This window comes from Macrobrachium nipponense, chromosome 4, assembly GCF_015104395.2.
Source record: "Macrobrachium nipponense isolate FS-2020 chromosome 4, ASM1510439v2, whole genome shotgun sequence".
NCBI lineage: Eukaryota > Metazoa > Arthropoda > Malacostraca > Decapoda > Palaemonidae > Macrobrachium > Macrobrachium nipponense.
This window is the reverse complement of record NC_061100.1, coordinates 11939634-11952426: the sequence shown is the minus strand read 5'-3', so window position 1 is coordinate 11952426 and position 12793 is coordinate 11939634. Positions and strand designations below refer to the sequence as shown.

Here is a 12793-nt window from a genome sequence, read left to right as displayed (position 1 = left end):
AACTGATTGGTAAGAATAAGTTGAGCGATACACGCTAAAATCACATTTGAACTCTGCGGGAGTTGTTTGCCATGTTTAAATATCAAAGTCTTACAGGCGCTTGTGAAGTATCTTTGCAATAAATTAAGTAGATTTTAATCGTCTGACTGATCAATCGTAAATTCTTCTTACTTTTCTCAACACAGTGCCACAATAACATAGGCAATGTGCAATGTATTGCAATTACTAGAAATGTTTTCGCGCGAGAAATGCAGTTTAGCCTGCAAGCCGGTAGAGGGCAGCACCTGCCCGGATAAGCGGTGGCAAGCCCGCCTCCCGGTAGCAAGGGGCGGTGACAGTGACCCTTTTTCTTCACGCTCTCTTCTTCGCCGTTTTTTAAATTTATTTGAGTTTTCCTTGTTTGCGAGGTATTAGAAAATGATTTACGTAATTGTTATTATTCGCAGTTTCTTGTTCCAGAACTGTGAAAATGGACTTGATCGCGTTTTGTTGATGTGATTCTTACCGCATAGAAGATGTGGCGCCGAAAACGACAAGTAAAGGAATTTAAATGGATACTCTTCTAAAGTAATGCACGCGCCCACACAGATGTCTTCGCTTTGGAAGTAAAAGACTCTTTGTGAAAACCCGCAAAGAGGTCTCTACGAATCGGATTACGGAAGAACTAAAATCATAACGCGTACCTTGTATATTTTATATAAAGTTCTGTGATTACGGGTTTAATATAACTACCTTTACTCAATCCCAGTTCAGTGTGAGAACAAATAGACTGCAGTTTTCTTTTGCAAATATTTAAAGATGATAATTTGAGAGCTGCTTATATATATATATATATATATATATATATATATATATATATAATATATATATATACTAACATACATATTAACGTAAAGTTTTCATTATCTAACGAGCGTGAAACTACCTCTGCTACAACAATAAGCTTTTCTTTTTTTCTAAGCAAAGTATTTCGCTCGGTTGACGTCACGAAGACGCAAAAAGAAAATTAATTAACATTAAGCTTCATTGAAATATGCAGAATTGCAGTTGGGGTTTCATCTTGGAATTTTGCAAGATTGAAATGTGTTCGGGCTGTCGGTTATGTATGAAAGTGTTCATTTCTTAGTAATGGAATTTAAAGAATTAACGATAACTCGTTGTCTGTCTCACAGTGATTTAGAAATCTTGGTTTTGGCGATGAAGGTTAAGAACCTTATAAGATTTGTTGTGGATCGCGAGTTTGATGAAGTTGTTCGCGGTAAACATTTCAATTTATCATTGGTGCAAATACAGAGACCTCTTGTTTATTCATGTTCCATATAATCTCACATGTACAAAGACGTTTTTATATTAAGCCCCCACATATCGTTTAAATCCACTTTACTATACCTCGGTGGTAACCTATACCCATCAGGAATGTGTATGTGTAAGTAATTCCCGAGATATAATGAAGTGGACATCAAATGTTATGCATATATACATAATACATACACATATATAGTTATTAACAGTGCGAGTGAGTGGAGTCTGAAGTGAACTGGTAATTTCTGTCTTCAAAAAATACAATATATATATATAATATATTCTGACATCATTGTTTTTTTTCTAATCCCAACTTTTCTATTTTATGAATAACAAAATAGCTAATAATAAAGGACAGCAAACCTCTTGATAACTAGGAGTGGAGTGATTATGACGCGTACGATGTTTTTGCGTTGGTAGAAATCAATTTGATCTGTGGGTCGTACAGATTCATTTTGATTTCAGCTCCTCTCCGGATTGCCGCTGTTGTTATTTATAGTTTTGTGTGGCGTAGTGCGTGTTTATTGTGTATTGTGGCCTTACTGAATATACCACATGTTTTCTTCTTTCGAAATGTCGTGTATCTTCCAATCGGGTCTTTTATTGTTCTTGCTTTTAATCGTGTAATGGATTGTAGCAGCTGCTTCAGCCTTTTCCAAGTCACGATTATATATATATATATATATATATATATATATATATATATCTATATATATATATATTATATATATATTATATATATATTAATATATATATAATATTAATAATATATATGTGCATATGTATATATATACATGTGTATGTATGTATGCATATTTGTATATTTAAAGATTCACAAAAACTATTTTTTTGTGCAAGTTTGTCTTGCTTATATTTATCACAGCATGACACAAGTATAATCTAATTGAAGTTACTGGTATACCTCTCTCTCTCTCTCTCTCTCTCTCTTCTCTCTCTCTCTCGTCTCTCTCTCTCCTCTCTCTCTCTCTCATCGATTCATCTCCGTGTTGTGCACTGTGCTTTAAATGCACATTAGAGGGAGAGAAAGATTGGCAGGAAGAGAGAGAAATACTCAGGTTATCGAGGCTAATGAGCAAGCAAATGAATGATAGTGCGGACAGTAGATCTGCAGAGCAGTCGTCGTGATTCCAGAATGAAAAAAGAAAAAAAAATGAAGAATAATAGACCATTTGTTGTTATGATGACGAGCAACAAAAAAAAAAAAAGCCTCCACTGTCACCTCATTATTGAAATCAATATATGAACTGTGAGGAGAGAGAGAGAGAGAGAGAGAGAGAGAGAGAGAGAGAGAGAGAGAGAGAGAGAGAGAGAGAGAGAGAGAGCGTGCATCGTATCGGCAGAAAACAATAAAAACGATGGAAGTAACGAGTTAGCGTCATGAAATTTATAGCCAGGCTGAAGTCGGCGCTAGGGTCATCTCTTCGACTAAAACACCTGTTTGTATTTGATATTTATTATTGTCCTCACCGTGCTGTCTGCGATGACTTGTTGTATTTAGTTGTGTGTGTGTCTGTACGTCTGTGCGTGGGTTTAATCGTCGTGTTTCGTTGTTACTCTAATGAGCTGTCTTAGTTGTTCCACGTGAAACGAACGCTGATTTTGTAGGACAGGGGATTTCTTCGTTGTTATTCCTGTGTTGTTTTCGCCCCATTGCGAAATATCGGGAATGCTGACCGATTAGCCGTTCTTTCATTCGACTACGATTCTCGGAAAGGGATGATTCGCAAGCTGAGATGTGATGAACTTGTTTTAATAGCCACGCTATGGAAATTCGCTTGTATCGCACGAGAGAGAGAGAGAGAGACTACCTTTAATCATTCCAGGTATTTTACCGACTTTGATAAACAAACCTCACTTTAGTGGAACCGTCTAGGTTGTCGTTTTCGGTGTAATTATGCATAAACCAAGGTACAGGTATTTTTCTTCATTTGTAGATAATAATCATTTACTGGGAAATCTCGTCCATAAGCTGGTATGCGGAATTTCGGGTTTAAATGGAAAATGAATCATGTTTATCGAAGTTCTGTTTTTTCCGATATGCATTTCACACATTCTTATGCACATACAGAAAGATAGGTACGTATATATATATATATATATATATATATATATATATATATATATATATATATATATATATATATATATTATAAATTACTCCAAACACGCAAATTTACTGTATATAAAGTCATCGCCTCAACCCAGAACCTCAGTAATACGGAAAGTTCAACAGAGGAGATTCTTTTTATTTCAAGGAACCATATATATATATATATATATATATATATATATATATATATATATATATATATATATATATATATATATATATATATATATATATATATATATATATATATATAATGTCAGCGTGTGTATGGCTCGTGTGCATTTAAAGCGCTCACTTGTGCGTTACATATCCACCCGTGTACAAACGCTCACTGTATATACATATATTTTATGTATAATGTGTGTGTGTGTGTGTGGTGCTTACGATTACGAATTACACAAAGCAAAACAAGAGTGGTCAGTAGGTTAATGAAAACTCCACTAAAGTTCAATGATTATAGGCTTTGACTGATTGAAACGACCTATTCCAGACAAATATTCACTTCAGTAAGACCAGACAGCTGCCTCTCTCTCTCTCTCTCTCTCTCTTGTTCATATATACATTCATTATAAATATTACTACTTGAAATCGTTGTTTGTAATTGTATCCTTTTAATATGTTTTAAGTGCCGTGTTCTCGACGTTGGTTGATCGCGCCCTTACAGAAGGATAGAATATGAATCAATTAACATAGACCCAATTCATTTTCGAATGATATATATAATTATTTTTCCCAATGTGAAACCCCGGAAAACTTGTGAATATTAATATATATCATAAAAATACGTTATTCTTCGTCCAGTTGAAAGTTTTATCGACCACAGCGGTCATTCTAGGGATGTGCTACCTTCTTGACTAATTTTTGTTATTTTTCACATAAGCTTACATTTTTTTTCAAACAAATTTTGCGTTTGTAATTGCCATGACTTTTTCAGCTGAACTTTTACGGTAAATTCGACGCTATTACGGTAAATTCGACGCCATTACCAAAGTACACAATTTGTTGCCGATAAAAATATGTTTTAATATCTTTTATAAAAACTCGCGTATAATTTCATAGAGAGTTAATGGAATTAGGAATTGGAATTCATATTGTTTCCTTGTGTATTCCGGAAGTGTCCTACTTACAGAATCCTGAAATTAAACTATATGGACGTAGGTCCACCATTTATCCGGTTTGGTTATGATCTGTTAAGTCATGTAATTATTAGATTTATATGCTACTGTGTAAGGATGGAGAACTGTACATAATGCACATGGAATTAGTAACCCTAATTGTATTATTTGAATGGATTAATAACATCCATTAATTCGTTTTCTCTCATATAAAACATACACTTTACTATTATATATATATATATGTTATATATCTATATATATATATATATATTATATATATATATATATATATAGATATATATTCCTATATATAATATATATATATAATCCGTGTAATCTGTGTATATGAGAGAAAACGAATTAATGGATGTATTAATCCATTCAAATAATAAAATTAGGATTACCAATTCCATGTGCATTATGTACAGTTCTCCATCCTTACACAGTAGCATATAAATCTAATACTTACATGACTTACTTTTCGAAGTATGGCATAGTAGCCTATCGTTTAAAGAAAGTTTCGTGTCACTTAAAATACCGAACGTTTTCGCCTCGAACTGTATAGATGTAGATATCGGGCATTTACATGCTCCCGGGAATTGCTGTATTATTAAGTAAATTTTATAAATATATATATATATATATATATATATATATATATATATATATATATATATATATAGATTGTGTGTGTGTTTGATAGCTCACGCACACTCGAGCCAACTCGTTGTTTATGATAGCTTGCGTGAAGTACGTGTTCAAATTGATCGTACTACGCTGTAATTGTGAGTTTATGTATGCACTCGGTATGAGAGAGCATTCCGTCTTAAGACGTTTGCACGATCATTAAACAAAATCAATTCATACGACACTGTAAGCCTTACGGGCAGCAGTTTTTAGGTGATCAGCAACACTTGTCTTATTCGTGTTATTTTTGTACGTACGGCAGGTGCAGCAGGGTTTGGTGCGTGCTTGAGAATACCAAGTCATGCACTCTGTATCGAGGCCCTGATAGCGTTTGATAAAATGCGGTCATTAAGAAGGGGATTTTGTCTCATCAGCTCCAGAATTTGGAGGAGTTTTCTCGGACAAGTAAATCCTATCTTTTTTTTTCTGCTTCATATCGTGACTTTCTTGTTTGTACATTTTATTTGAATTTAGTCGCGTCGCTGAACGACTTTCGTAGTTGAAACTACACTGTCGTACAATTGCACTTGTGAGACTGTGAATTTCGATGTGAAGAAAGACAAGTGTTGAGATCAGTAATGGTACGGTAACCCAAACTTCTCTGTCATGGAGGTTCCACACGCAAGTTCCTCACAGATACCTGAAGGAGTGTCCTACTTCCACAAGTCATTTGATATCATGGCCGTATGTTTGGCATTAATGAGATTAACTGAAGAGGAGGTACAATGTTTGTGTAAGGGAGCGTTTCGGTATGTAAATTGTCTAAGGAAAGGCTTTCGCGCGAGAAATTTTGGTCAAAGTGTGTTCAAGTAATAAAAACGACCCCATCGAATTATAAACATCTTTGCCGGTTATTTACCCTTTTTTTTTTTTTTTTAAATGGTTGTCCGACGCGTCTGTCTGCGTGTATGTGTGACAAACAGATCATATTGACGACTTCTTTTGATGAGCGAATGATCAGTTCCAACCAAGTCCCCGTAGGGGGATAATGCCGTCAGTACACCTCATTCGGTGCTATGTAGGCATTACTTAAGGGTCTTTGCAGCGTCCCTTCTGCCTCTAGCTGCAACTACCTTCATTCCTTTTACTGTACCTCCGTTCATATTCTCTTTTTTCCATCTTACTGTCCACCCTCTCCTAATAATTGTTTCATAGTGCAACTGAAGCAAGGTTTTCCTCCTGTTTCGCCTTTCAAACCTTTTTTTCTGTCAATTTCTGTTTCAGCGCTGAATGGTCTTAGTTGCCCCAGTGCTGGCATAATGCCAAAAACTATATAAATCAAATCAAAGTTCCAACCAAGTTGGCCCTAAACATTTTGCGTCAAAGGGGGATTACATTTGTTCAAACGAAGCGCCACGCCCCTTCAAAAATGAAGATAATAGAAGAAATAGTGTAAATAGGTGGTTACTACTCCGAAATTCTTCTTCTTCAGAACCAATAGATTTGAAGGTATAAAATTGACGTGAGAGGAGTACATACTTATATATACGTAGGAAAACACGCAGTTTAGATTTGATTTTGTTCAAGCATTGATCACAGGGTCGAAGTGCCACAACGACGGGCAATTTCAGTGACTTTTGAAATGTGGCGTCAAGTGTTTAATACGCTTTCTTTTAACTTTTAAGGCTGATTTGCTGTTGATTTTAGTGAGCATCAACTACAAGAAAGCATCGAGGAAAATGATTAATATGCTTAACGAATTAGTAGTGTATTAACATTAGCTTTGATTTGTTTATATAAAGGTATATAACGTTGATGTTGTTTAATGCACTTTTCGATAGTTTTTACAGTCAAGGATGGGGCTGATTATATATTCTCATAACTGCTAAAGTAAGACCTGAAGGCGTTTGTTCTTTTTTTCCAGTATTGAAATCTGCATTAGTGCTGTTGCTACTGCTCACGGGAATAGTTATTTGCCCTCGGCTTACTGAAGTACCATCAAGCTATATTTGAAGTTATTTTTTAAGAATGTTTATTATGTGCGCCGAGAATTGCATCCAACCTTCCAAGGTCACTTAATGAGGAGTTAGAACTTCTTGTGACCTCCGAAACTGGCGACAAACACCAGTGATTTTCATCTCCTCGTTCCTCCTCTGCGCAAATCTGAGCTAACGTAATCCGCATTGACTTTGATGTTTTAAGAATTCAGTGGAATAATCTAGAAACGTTAATAAAATAGAACATATTTAGTTTGCGTATGCATCATAACATATACCATGTTTTAACTATCTATTTTAATATGGATAGATAAGGTAGAGTGACAGATGGCTCGTTTCCTCTGTGTTGTGGTGGGCGCATAGTTGGTCTAAAATTATAGTTCTTGCAAACAGATGTCTACTGTTGCCTTCGGTTTGTGGTCGATTTTTATTATTTTCGCGTAGCCTACGAGACGTTGAGTATTTTCAAGCTAGATGTCCATTCTATTTTACTTAATTACGTTCTCTGCATTCATTTCTGCCCGCGGTTGCCTATCTTGTCGGCCTCGGAATGAAAACATCGCCTATATGAAAGTGCCATGAAGTGCTTATTCGTCTAGTTTGTTAACCTGTTTCACTTGAATCATAAAACGCTCCGGTTTCGGAAAAACAAGAAATTCAATATATTTTCATAAATTGTCATTTACTAACTTTTTATTTCCCGACTCAGTTTATTTAATGCGTGAACATTTTACTAAAGTATATATTTGGTAAAAACGCGTAAAATTGTCATGGTAGGCCGAGGAGGCCCGAGAAAAACGATTAATTTATTGACGCTGACTTCAAGGGAATCTGAGATTTCAACTTGTAAAAGTTAAGCAGTTATTAGTCTAATGGTCTTGGAAAAGACCAATGGAAGCTTTCTTCTAAAAGCACGGCCATGTTCAATTGAACGAAATACTTCAGCCGAGTTTTTTCAGACGAAATTGTTGCATTTTTTAAAGTTAGATACGGAAGTATCGGCACATTTTTTTTTTACCGATACCAATAGTACGGAGTACTGACACCTAAAAAATTAGCCGATACCACCGATACCGATACTCCAGCACATCTCCAGAAGAGACGTTGCAAAGCTGGATTCTCGGTGCTGCTATAATTTCTTCTATTTTTCCTGAACGTCTTTGCTGGGTCGGTACTTCAAGAGCACTGATGTTACGAAATAAAGGCGAGGTAAGGAAAAGAAGTTTGGCCCAAACGCTCAGAAAACAACTGATAAAAAGTACTAACACCAGTTTCGTATTTTTGGGGGTGCAGTGGAAGAGGAAAGGAAACGGAATATCTGTAGTTTTAGTTTTATTCTTTGTGCACCTCTTCCTGTTTGTTAAAGATGGTACTTTCTTTTCGGGGGGGGGGGGGGGGGGGTTATTTTTTTGCATAGCACTCCCTGGGAAAGTTAGCTTGGCTAGGGTGACACGGTCTTCATTCTTATGTTCACATAGATGTTATTACCTGTTTTGTACTCTGTAAATAATATTTTTTCCATCCCTCCCCATCTGACTGTCTTATGATTTATATCTATATATATATATATATATATATATATATATATATATATATATATATATATATTGTGAAATTTTGGAGTTTAAAGGACTGTGATGGAACTACAGACTTTTATACTCTTAATTATCTCTAAAGGAATACTAACACAAAACTTCTTTGTAATTTCTAGTTATATCCTTGTCAGCACTTCTATCTATGAAGGGAATATAATGAAAAAAAATATATCCTTGTCAATACTTCTATTTGTGATGGGCGTATGGTGAAAGAACCTTGATTTCTACATTTTATTTCCCAGGGTTTTAAGGTGCTATCACTAATTGTAATCTTACTAATTAAACAACGTCCGTTTTTCCCAGTTTAACACTCAAAATACAGTACATATATCTCTCACAGAAAACATTTGCACTTGGAACGGTCAGTTAAAAAGGAGCAAAATAACGGAATTGATAATGATTCAAGTAACACAGAGTTAACACAAATATATCCATACTTTTGCCATCATAATGTTCAATATGATGAAAGTAGTGTCAAGAGATTTTTTTTATTGTTTTCTCACCTTGCCCATCAGGATTATTTGCCTTTTCAAGGACTAGTAGTTTTATGCTAGTTCTCAGCTATTGGGCATTAAAATGTGAGGACAAAAATTTTTTTATTTTCTGAAGAGAACTTTTTCATCGATATATTTCTTTTGTTACCATTTTAAGCAATCTCTTTTAATTTACAGTATAATGTGTTTATAAAATCAGTTGAATAATAGTAATGTGTAGATTTTTTAACCTTGTAAAATATAATTGTGATGTGTAGATTTTTTAGCCTTGAAAAACCTTGATAAATATTTCTCAATATGTTTACTGCTTATGACAGGCAGTGCATAGCAAAGCCCATACTATATTATTGTAATATTTATTTACAGTATGGTTCATTGTATGTAAATATTTAAAGTAGCTTTCATTTATTATACTGGTGGTTTAATATTTTTCATTTATAGCATTGAATCAAGACAAATGATCATTTTCAACTTGACAAATTTTTCACCTATATTTGTTAACACCAAGAAAATATAAATTTAAACAAAGTGCGAGTATAATGACATAATATAAATGTAAGATGCAACTGAAAAATTATTTAAACTTTGCCATCATTCTTGATGGCATGAGTCTACTAATGTTGACTGCAATACTTGACAATGTATAGAAGTTACTTTATTACCAGACTTTCGAAGCTGTTTTGTTTATGGGACTTAACATATTGCTCAGAGAAATAACAGTATACGTAGAGGCTTTGTAAAAAAAATACACACAAAATAAAACTTGGGAAATTAATATATTTTTGTTGAAGGATTCTTTATTTTGCTATTGAACAATATAAGCAGGAGATTCAGACAAATCAAAATGTGGTAAGCGGTAAAGAAACTGTTGTATCACTCAAGAACTACGCGTATGGTACTTAAAAATTAGTATATTTATTATTATTTTTCTGTGTAGAACAGTACTCTGTCATACAATTTCTCATGGATTGTGATCCTTTTTTGGTCTATTTTGCCAGGTCGTGAGATGAATGGCTTAGGAGAAGAGGAGGAGCTCCCAAGTCGAAGAGGTCACCCTTTGTATGGTCATGGAGTTTGCAAGTGGCCGGGCTGTGAAGCCATTTGCGAAGACATTCATGCCTTCCACAAGTTAGTTTAAAAATTTGCTGTGCAGTGAGATGTTCCATAATATGTTACATTTTGATATTTCTTTAAAGAAAGAAGATAACAAGAATACTGGAAGCTTATATTGGTGTTTTTTACCATAGCTTTTGTAAATTTGCACCTATTGTTTTTCAGTTCATAGATTTTTTTAAATTGAAGAACTAATTTAATATTTTTATGGTCATTCTGCAGACATTTAAACACAGAACACACTTTGGATGATCGCTCAACAGCACAGGCACGTGTACAGATGCAAGTAGTCAGTCAATTAGAACGACAGCTCACCAAAGAAAGAGACAGATTACAGGTAAATTCTCCAAACTTTTGTTATGGGTAATCTGTAAATATATATTGAATTGTAAATGGCATTGAAGTAAGTGGAAATTTTACTGCATAGTATTGTATTTGGAAAACTATACATTAAGTGATACTTATAAATTGTTTTGCTATTTAGACAAAGATTTGGTGAATACATTATCAATAAGGGAAATGTAAATGAGAGGGTGAAATTTAAGGATAAATTAATCAGAATATGTTTCTTACAATTAAGAAATGTATTCATGATAAAATTTCAAAAGTTGAAAAATATCTATTCCTCATGACAGGCAATGATGAACCACCTGCATATGAACAAGCAGCACCAACAGCAGCAACAACAGCAGCAGCAGCAGCAACAACAGGCATCTCATCATCCACCACCTAGAGTCTCAACCCCAGAACCTCCCCCTCAGCCTAAACCTCTTGTTGAAACCCCATCGCAAGTAAGGATTTTTCTCATATTTTTCAAACTAGAGTTACTTTAACAACATTCATGTCAGATTTTATATACAGTATATGGTTCTTGAATTTTGATATCAGGGTTTAACACCAGCAATTAGCTTTGAAGGCTAGTATGAAGTGGTGTGTTGTCGACCTTAGAGAAAAGTACACGATAAAAGAGCAATAGTAGTGTTATAAAGTATTTTAACTATGCAACCTTATTACTAGTTTAACTATGCAACTTTATTACATTTCTAGACTCATAAGGTTGGCCCTGAGAATTTTTTCCTAACTATATTAATACTGGGGCAAGACAGAAGTGAGTGAAAAAAGATAGAACTGCATGCAGTATAGAGAGAGCAGATGGAACAGATGAAAGACAAAGGGTGAAAAGCAGTGCATTTGGGCTGAAGGAGCACTACAAAGAGTACTCAGTTTTTCCTAAAGATTGTCATGTAAGATACACTAAAGAGAGTACTCTCTACATGGCATAAGTAGGAAGTGAAGGGAAATTGTAATTTTGTGTCATAAGACATTTTTGCAGTTCCTTTTAGAAGGAAAAAAAATTTAGGTAAACAAAAAATAGAATTTTCAACCACATATATGGAAATGTGTATAGAGTATGTCTTTAAAATTTTATAAAGTTCACACTGCACATAATATGCAGTATCCTTCTCGTTCACAGAGTCCTGGTGGTATCCTGCCAAAACTCCCTCTTGGTGCTGGACTGTTAGGTGGTGGGGCATTAGGTGCAAATCCCTTAGGTTTGCCTCATTCACCTATGGCACAGATGCCACCCGTTTCCTTATTTGGGTAAGATTTTTGTTATAAGTGTTTGTTTTATGATTGATGCTAGTTGTGGCACTATTGATAGCACAGTACAGTATATATTAGGAGTTGTGTAATGTTTTGCAGACTTAGCTTATAACAGTTATTGCTCGTGTTGTCGGTAATACAGTAATGCATTGGCTGTCATATTAATAGTTAATAAAAATATCTTGAAAAAAATCTATATGAACAATTGCCTCATTGTGATGACCAATACTAATGTAATTAGGAAGAGTTATTCATGAACTTCATGTACATCATACATTTCCTGTTTACTGTCTCTTAAATATAAATTTTAAATATCATACCAAATGGATTTGTGTGCAAGAAACTTAAATGGTTATTTCAGAGTTGGCTGGATACAAAAAAAACTTTCGTTATTTTGCATGTACGGAAGGTTTCACTACAAGTAAATGTAGTAGTAACAATTAGAAATTATAAAACAGACTTACATGTCAACAGGTAATAACTCAATGTATCAAGAACTGAAGTAGACAATGTTTTCTTCCTTTGTTGCAGTGCAATTGGATCTAGACCCCCTCCAATCCTTCAGCCACCTACACCTACAAGTTGTGGACCTCTAAGAAGACGCCTTACAGATAAGGCTGCTCTTCTTACTCCAGGTAATTTTTCATATCCTTACCCATTGCCTCTCCTGTTGACATATCCAATTTGCCTTTATTTTTATTTTTTTTTCTCTCCCTTTGTTGCAGATCTGACTCCCTTGGTGTGTACAGTGCTCTTTCTCTCTCTCTCTCTCGCCCTCTTTTAACAAAGCATCCAGGAGCACTAAAGAGAG

The 12793-nt window shown here is 34.7% G+C and overlaps 1 protein-coding gene across 23 annotated transcripts in view; it reads left to right on the top strand.

The window, feature by feature from the left end:
* Positions 1-12793, top strand: part of LOC135210713 (forkhead box protein P1-like) — a 627610-nt gene that overhangs the window by 587145 nt on the left and 27672 nt on the right. For 20 of the 23 annotated variants that reach the window (XM_064243497.1, XM_064243492.1, XM_064243493.1 and 17 more), the window contains 5 exons: positions 10263-10392; positions 10600-10714; positions 11013-11168; positions 11834-11979; positions 12514-12617. In XM_064243497.1, coding sequence (XP_064099567.1) covers positions 10263-10392; positions 10600-10714; positions 11013-11168; positions 11834-11979; positions 12514-12617 — 651 coding nt within the window. The remainder of the gene's footprint in view (positions 1-10262; positions 10393-10599; positions 10715-11012; positions 11169-11833; positions 11980-12513; positions 12618-12793) is intronic. The other 3 variants (XM_064243488.1, XM_064243483.1, XM_064243503.1) reach the window with 1 other exon arrangement.